This window comes from Urtica dioica, chromosome 4, assembly GCF_054948205.1.
Source record: "Urtica dioica subsp. dioica isolate 48M chromosome 4, U.dioica_male_clone48M_v1_H2, whole genome shotgun sequence".
Lineage (NCBI taxonomy): Eukaryota > Viridiplantae > Streptophyta > Magnoliopsida > Rosales > Urticaceae > Urtica > Urtica dioica.
In genome coordinates this window covers 10487613-10496554 of record NC_142759.1, presented here as the reverse complement: position 1 = coordinate 10496554, position 8942 = coordinate 10487613, and the positions used below count along the sequence as shown (strand labels likewise).

Below are 8942 nucleotides of genomic sequence, written 5' to 3'. Positions count from 1 at the left end.
TAATTGTACTCGCATACTTGGTTGATATATTTACAGACTTATTATCGAGATATTCGAGTACAAGTGACGTTAGTTTTCCTGATTTGTTTCGCCGTAAGGTATAAGCTTCACAAGAGTGGTATTTGTTTTATGTTCTATTAATCACTTTTGGTGGACTTGTGTTTACTTTTGATTTAATTACAGTACAAGAAAACTATAGGAAGTTGCTTTGAGAGCCCTAACAATCTTTTTAAAAGATCAAATCAAAAGTAACCAGTAATAATCATGTCCATGCTCGTGGATAGCTTTTGTAAAATAAAGAAGAGAGAGAGAGAGAGAGAGAGAGAGAGAGAGAGAGAGAGAGAGAGAGAGAGAGAGAGAAGAGAGAAGAGAGAGAGAGAGAGAGAGAGAGAGAGAGAGAGAGAGAGAAGAGAGAGAGAGAGAGAGAGAGAGAGAGAGAGAGAGAATCAACATCATGATGAGGTCAAAAAAGAGAAACCACAACAAAACATGCATACGCATATACACACTCAAAACTCCACCAAAAGTGACTAAAAAAAAAATGTTTCCAAATTGAAGAAAAATGAGGCAAAATATCGAACATAGAATAACTCCAAATGGCTTTAATCTAGTCACAGATGAAGCCTAGTCAAAACAAACACATCCCTTTGCTTTTCTTCCATCATTCACAATAGAAAGGTAAAGCAAAGCAAAGCTATTTGATCCATACCACACAAAAACACAACAAAAAGAAGAAAAAAAAAACATTCTCTCTCACCATCCCCAGCTGAAGACAAAGGAAAGTGCATAATCTCTCAAGTCTCTCTCTCTCTCTCTCTGAAGTCATCACTTGCCTTTAAGCTTGCCCTTTTTCCTTCTTCTCTCAATTCATGGATACAAGTACTGCTCAATGGCAACAGGTGGGTTATCATCTCTCCTTTCATCTCTTTTTATTTATTTATTATGATTAATATGAGAATTGGAAGAGATGAATTACCATGCTGTCCATGTTATAATTAGGGCTGATTCATTTTATAGATCATATCAAGTTCACTCTGTAATTCTCAGATGGGTTAATACTTAATACTTATAGAGATGATATATATATATATATATATATATATATATATATATATAAATATATAATTAGATCATAACAAGTTCTCTGTGGTTCTTTGAAGGATAATATACATATGTAGTATAGCGTAATTAAGTACTAATCCATGTAGCTAGTATCGTCGTTAATTTTTTTCCCTTCTCAAAAGATAAGATTATGAATAGCTTGCTCTTTTTCTTTTTCTTTTTCAACTCATGGTATGGAAACCTTTCACTTTTTTTCCGTTTTACTTCTTTTTTTTATATGCATAATTGATATTCAAAAGCTGAAAGTATAGCTGTAACAACTAGAACAATAACAAAAATCAATTACTTAGCCAGTTTTTCTCTTGATCAAATTCCTTCTTTATGGAACTAGCTAGATCTAATGATAATAATAATATATAATAACCAAATTCCATACATATATTATTCCCATCTCTCTCTAAGTAGCTGATTAAACCTTGTTTTTTCTATATAAATTTAATTTGTGAATATAGGCCATTAATATGGGAGATCATCATCAAGTACTAATGGCCTCAAATAATAACATTAATATTCCAAGTAGCAACACCACAAAGGTTGAGAGCCTTATCGGAGATCAGAAGAAGGCAAAGCCACCAGAGCAATTGAACTGTCCTCGCTGCAATTCAAGCAACACCAAGTTCTGTTACTACAATAACTACAGTCTCACTCAGCCCCGCTATTTCTGCAAGACTTGTCGCCGTTATTGGACCGAAGGAGGTTCTCTTCGTAACGTCCCCGTCGGAGGAGGCTCTCGAAGGAACAAGAAATCATCATCCACTTCTTCTTCGTCGTCGTCGATGATGGTGATTCCGTCGAAGATTCCTGATCTCAACCCGCCAAATGGTCTCTCACACTTCTCACCATCTCTCCAAGGAGGCCAAGATCTTAACCTTGCTTTCACCGCAAGTAACGGCTCTTACGTGCCTTCCAATAGTAAAGGCCAAGGCGAGATTAGCGGTGGTATTGGCCAGCCAAATCAAAACCCTAGCTTTGTGGTGCCTGGAGGGTTTGCTTTTCAAGAGCTCAAGCCGAGCACGAGCAATGGCGGTGTAACACAAGGGTTTTGTGTTGATGGGCTTGGAATCGGTAGTGCTAGGTATAACAATGGTTTTCGGATCGTTCCTGAGAGGAATATCTTGTTTCCTTTTGGGGGTGAGATGAAACATGTTGAAGCTGATCAGAACAAGCTAGGGCAAGGTAATAATATCACTAGTAATAATAATCCAAGTGGGTATTGGAGTGGGCTTTTGGGTGGTGGATCATCATGGTGAGAAGAAGAAGAAGAAGAGAAGAAGGAATGGGAAAAATTATTTGAGGGATAATGATAAGCAGCATATAGTTTAGAAGGGTTTTATCATCTTTTTCTTTATTATTTACTTTACACTTTTGCCTCTCTCTCTCTCTCTCTCTCTCTCTCTCTCTCTCTCTCTCTCTTCACCTTTAGTTTTTCATTTCTTTTTTCTCTCTAGCTAGGGTTAAGGTTTTGCAACTTCTAAAGGTTTTTTTGTGATGTATTGTTAACGTAGGTATTTCGAGAATCATATATTGTTTATATGGTTTGGTGTTTGTTATTATTAGATTTCTTTCTCTCGATGTATTGTTCGGAAGATGATTGAAGTTAATTATAGCCTTTGAGGCATTATCATTATAGATGGTTTTTGCTAATCCATTCGTCAAAAAATAAGTTCGATTTATAGTGTAACTCTGGGTTTATTTATGCCCTCGGAAAAAGTAAAAACTACATTCTGTATATATCGTCTACTTAACTGGATTATTACTATATATCTGTACATCAGAGTATGTACGAATCTATACTGCATGTATGTTCTAACTTCTCTTGCTGAATAATTTTAGTAGTTTATAAATATTAAAGTCTATTGGTACAGTTTTTTTTTCAATTTTTTTTCTTCATTTTATCATGTCATTGGTACAGTTAAGTTTCCTGATATTCAATCATGTCATTGGAGGTACAGTTAAGTTTCATGCTATGAATTTTGTTTATGGTTTAGTTATGGTATTGAACTAATTCCTTCTATGCTATACGATAAACATGACATGTCTCATAAAATAAACTTAATATGACACGCATCGAATGTAATGCTGTACTAGGTTGAACTTAATTTTTGACAGATATCGATATAAATCGTTTAATTAAGAGAATCACTATTAAGAAGAATGATCTAGACTATACTATATATATATGCTCTTATATATTTTTTTTTAATAATAAATATTTTCATGAGCAATATATGGAATTGCATATGGCCATATGCTGCAAAAAAAGTTGAATATATAGATATACAGAATCATTGTGTACGTGATAAAATTATAAACAATGTTATTACCTGCTCCAACCAAAAGCTAACCTAATATGTTTGGCACCCACTTTGATCATCAATTTTGAGAGGACATCATTACTTCATGCTGTCCACCTGATCTGCTATCTTTTTTCTTTATTAAACAAAAGAATTATTATTATTTTTTTTGTTAGAAAAAAAAAATGAAAAAAAAATGAACAATGACCAAAGACTAAGAAATTTCTGCAATACTTCACATGCTCTTTTTGGTCTTCTGTGGGACCTCTAAAACATTCGTTCTTTGTACTAGTAGGAAAGCGTGGGTGATGAAACTCTATCCTATAAGTAAATCCACCCACAGTACCCACTTGTATAGAGAGCTATATTTGGATGATTTCTCACTTGATATGACCTCGGGTGGTTTATATATATTTATTGTGATTTCCGTGTAAAAGAAGAATTGATCTCTTCTTATGTAATATACATATGTATATAGAAATATCAATATTGATCAGGTGTGAGTATTAAATAATATACATGTTGAAATCCCAATAGTTGTGCATGTGCTCTCACTAAAGGGTGTTAGGCTATTCTCCAATATTGATCGAGTCTTAAGAATCTGTACTTTGGACCACCTCTCCAACGGTTGCACTTGAGATAACATGTCGCCTCTTTTTTTTTTCTTTTTTTTTTTTCTTTAATGATCTCTGAAATGGGTTGTTAAGAAAGATATGCCACCTTTGAGGTTATAAATTACGAAACGCTAAAAAATATTGCTTACCGATTAGTTGTTTTTGGGTTGAAAATATTATGAAATAATCAAATTTTGTGTGCGGCACATGGAAAAAAAAAAAATAAGTATAAAAAATTAGAACTAATTAAATGGGCAAGGAAGGTTTGGTATTCTTTGTTACATTTTCTTGTGCAGGTAGACAATACACCAAAAAAATCATTAACTCATGTTGACTTGCCTGTCTACGTCAATACGTTTGCTATGTTTTCCATACTCCATAGCCGTTGGGTTGAACTTAATCTAGATAGATATACAACTTATAAAAGAGTAGACTAGCTTTTATAATAAAAGCTGCTTAAGGAATGTTGCTTAATTACTTTCTAGAAAAAGATCCTTATCCTCCTGCGAACATTCTTTTGATTAAAAACCGTGATAATACATCCACAAAAAAATTTCCTGCCAAGAAAGGCTAAATTTGGGTTGAACAACATAGCGCCTATATTCTCCTAGCCTTTCCAGCCTAAAAAAAATTAGTTAATTAGTTGAAAGAAAAATCTGACAGGTCACCACTAAGACCCGAGTCTAGATAGAAGACGACAGAGCTAGAATCTGCTTGACATAGAATAGACGGACCAAAACCAAAGTACAGAAAATGAACCCAAAAAAAAAAAAAAATTCAAACCCTTTCAGATGCAAGAAAAAAAAATGGAAAGAAAAAATCAGTGTGAAATTGAGGAGCCATGTCAAAATATGTATAAAGTCCAAACAGCAGCGTGAGGGATTCTCTAAAAAAATTCATCTCTACTGTACATCGACAACTCAAAGATATTATTCTTTCATCGTCTGGGAGACAGAGAAGTTGATGGGAACAAAGAAAATTACACTGTTCTTTTTTATATCCTTCTGGTTCCAACTTCTATACAAAGTTATGAACTTTTCAACGGGAACAAAGATAAAGGATATGAAAAAGGGTTTTCCTGAGCAAGTCCAACCAGCTGAGGAGTGTTTTCTTTCTGGCTGTGAGGATCGGAAACTCAATTGTCCGAGTTGATTCCGAAGATCCGGACCTTGTGCATGTTGGGGAGCTTGGCGATCAATAACACTGTGAGAGCAATGGTGTTGAGGAAGAGCATTGGATGTTGGTAATCAGTTGTGTGTGACGCTATCAGATACCTGAAGAATGGTTAAAAAAATGTTATTCCCACCTCTCCCTCTCAGTGATTACAAATCATAAACTGAATACTACAAAAATAGTTTACATTAACTATTTTGCAGCCAGTCATTTTTTTTCAATGTTTTTCTATTTGCCAACCACAGAACGTGTATGATCACTTTTAAATTATAAAGATTAAAAAAAAAGTTATATATTTAGTGAGGGATAATGAGTGAAGTAAAAAAAATGATACTAATGAGTAAAATAATAAAAATAGCGAACCTGTCACATTTCTGATATCCTTATCTAAAGATAGCAACTAATAATACAACAAAACTTAACCATTCCATGAAACCTCCAACTTTAGGATTTCAAACTTGTTTGATGTTGAATAGGTACTTAATTACTAGTGACTGGAAATATATTTTCTTTTGGAAACATTACAAGACACAGCTAGGAGGATGGAATGAATATGCTTCATCTTGTTTCTATACGTACAAGTCAACAAGAAAGAGGAGGTTAGCTCTTCAAGTTAAATGTTTATTATTTAAGAGAAACAGAAAACATTTTCTTAAGATCTGCAAACCCTACAAAGATTAGGGCGCGGCAAAGGTGACAAAAAGACCAAATTCCCCACAGTCCAAAGGCCGGACCGAAGCTAAAACCTACACGACAGCCCGTAAAAACTAAGGAAGGGACAGTCGAAGCCCAAAGAACTAAAAAAATTTAGGATGGGATGTGCAGTTATAGTGTGAGTGCCCAATCCCTGAGGTCTTGATACAACCCTTTGGGTAGAACTCATCCCCAAAAGCTAGCTATTAGGGAGAGGGTGCCCAAGAGGTTATAAACCCACATGCCAAGCCCATACTTTAGCAATGTGGGACTCTCACATGTCAATCCCATACTTAACAATGTGAGAGTCAACTAGGATCATAACAATACCCCACGCTTGAAGAACCAACGTCCTCGTTGGTCACGGCCATGTTGGTCACGGCCACGTTGGTCACGGTTGGCACCCCCTTTGGGTCCAAGCCACCACTCCGTGGGCCACCACTCCATGGGCCACCACTCCGAGTGTTGGAACCAAGATGGGACCCGCTCTGATACCAATTGATACAACTCTTTGGGTAGAACTCATCCCCAAAAGCTAGCTATTAGGGAGAGGGTGCCCAAGAGGTTATAAACCCACATGCCAAGCCCATACTTTAGCAATGTGGGACTCTCACATGTCAATCCCATACTTAACAATGTGAGAGTCAACTAGGATCATAACAATACCCCACGCTTGAAGAACCAACGTCCTCGTTGGTCACGGCCATGTTGGTCACGGCCACGTTGGTCACGGTTGGCACCCCCTTTGGGTCCAAGCCACCACTCCGTGGGCCACCACTCCATGGGCCACCACTCCGAGTGTTGGAACCAAGATGGGACCCGCTCTGATACCAATTGATACAACCCTTTGGGTAGAACTCATCCCCAAAAGCTAGCTATTAGGGAGAGGGTGCCCAAGAGGTTATAAACCCACATGCCAAGCCCATACTTTAGCAATGTGGGACTCTCACATGTCAATCCCATACTTAACAATGTGAGAGTCAACTAGGATCATAACACAAAGTTTATGCAGGTGTAATTTTTTATTATCTCCCTTTAGCCCATCTGGAGCTAATTGGAGGATATTATATCTAATTCTCTTTTTTAGTTTAAGTCGTACTCAGTGTTGAACAAATTCTAATATATACAAAAAGGTTAAGTAACAAATCCTAAGAAGCTCCTCGGACTAGAATCCTGAAATGGCAATCTTAGTTCTTTCACAATTGCAAAAAAAATAAAAACTTACCCTCGAATTATATGACCATACGAGAAAGAATCAAAATCCAAACAGATTCAGCTAACAGAATCACCAAACACCACATCCCTTTTCCCAATTAGTTAGTCGCAAGAAAAAATAAATCCAGAAATCCCATTGGGAGACAGAGAGAGTACTCACTGAGCAGATAAACTAAAAGAAACAGCCTAAAAAAAGCTTGTTATCATCTGTAGATCTTACAGAGCATTCAAATTTTGTGTATAACATAGAGAAAAGTGAACTTACAAGACAACGGGAACAATAGTTAAGAACTTCCTGTTGCGTGTAAGCTGTTTTCCGTTATCCATCTGCTCCCACCATGTCAACCCATTGTAGATTCCCTGATCATCAGCGAAAGGAGTTCCTCTCTTCCAGTGGAAAAAGTGATAAGTGATCTGATACAATAAAACCATATTCCCGGATCAAAGTGTGGACATATGACACTAACCCTTTGTCCCTTGCAGAGTCAAGAAAAAATATCACACACACACAAAAGGGACTAATGATCTTATGCTAAAATCACCAACCAAGCATCGATCAACAAAGTACGGGTACTTATCATCCGTGGGGTAGCACAGCAACAGAGAATACAACTATTAGTGGAATGAAAATCCTTATGGATAAAGCAGCCAAATGTTAAGTTTCTTGATGTAAATGTAGAACTAATATATTAATGAGACATCTCTTTCAATGAGTAATCCTTAAGAAAGAAGCAGTGAGCAGTACTACACATTTAAATGGTTTATATAGATCTTGACCAACTCAATCTATAATCTGAGAAGCACCTTCAGATATAACATCTTTAAGGTATCGATAACATCCAATGGTTTGTAGATCTTAACAAACCTCAGGCCTCCTAGGTTCCAGAAAGAAGCCATAATAACATTAAAACAAGAGTGTAGATGAGCCTCACAGTTTACCGATTCTAATTCTTCTAGATTAGACATTTAAACCTATTCAAACAAGTAACAAGAACGACTAGCCGGCAAAAAATTGCTAAACTAAACATTTAAAAACAAAAGAAGAAGAAAAAAACCAGTATTCAATAATTCAAGGAAAAGATAAATCGACCTTGATCATAAACTCACAACTTAGTCCCCGACTCCGTAGAATCAAAACTATGACCCGATTAGAAAAATATTAAATCCGCAAAAACCGCCAACAATAGCAGACACAAACACGCAGGAACGCAAAATTGGATCGACATCGCACAGAAATTAGCGCGATCAAACAGCTTGTAATTAGAAGGAAATGAATCAAATCAAACGAAAGATGCAAGAACAAGACATACAAGAAAGTGAAGGAGATTGACGACGGTCCAGGCCATGCCAGGAGAGCAAGAGAAGACGGCAAGGACGACGAGCCAGGAGAAGAAGAGGATAAGGATGTAGCTGGTCCAAACGCCTGGGTACGTGAACCACTCGGTGTTTCTGTTCAGATCCGGCGGCGGAACTGCATTCACGTACAGTGTCCCCATCACTGAAACCTTCAATCTGGACAGAGCTTCTAGGGTTTCGAACCAGAGAGAAATTCTGTTAGTCTTTTTCTGTTTCTTTGTTTGGGATTCTGGATTTCTTTTGTGGGTAAGGACGAGATGGAAGTGGAAAGCCGTATTAATATTTCTTTATTAAAAAAATAATATTGATATAATTAAATTTAAACCCCAATCCTTCGCAACAGATAACCATAACTATCTACCAAACAAAAATATCTATAGCTTTCAAAGCGAAATTTTAGAAAATACGTGTGAAAATACACTGTATTCAGATTTTACGTGTGAAGTGTTGAAAATTTAGAAAATGTTTTTTTTTT

General features: G+C 36.4%; 2 protein-coding genes across 2 annotated transcripts; one reads left to right on the top strand and one right to left on the bottom strand.

Annotated features, from left to right (window-relative positions):
- Positions 1-489: 489 nt before the first annotated feature.
- LOC149400308 (dof zinc finger protein DOF3.7-like) lies at positions 490-2851 on the top strand. The gene is made up of 2 exons (XM_089610249.1): positions 490-899; positions 1575-2851. The coding sequence occupies exons 1-2, from the start codon at positions 870-872 to the stop codon at positions 2370-2372; spliced, it is 828 nt and encodes a 275-aa protein (XP_089466375.1). The 5' UTR covers positions 490-869; the 3' UTR covers positions 2373-2851.
- Positions 2852-4839: 1988 nt separating this feature from the next.
- LOC149400307 (ORMDL family protein) lies at positions 4840-8737 on the bottom strand. Its single transcript, XM_089613070.1, has 3 exons — positions 8422-8737; positions 7377-7525; positions 4840-5304 (listed from the first exon to the last, which is right to left on the bottom strand). Exons 1-3 carry the CDS (start codon positions 8605-8607, stop codon positions 5166-5168), a joined length of 474 nt encoding a protein of 157 aa, XP_089469196.1. The 5' UTR covers positions 8608-8737; the 3' UTR covers positions 4840-5165.
- Positions 8738-8942: the final 205 nt, after the last annotated feature.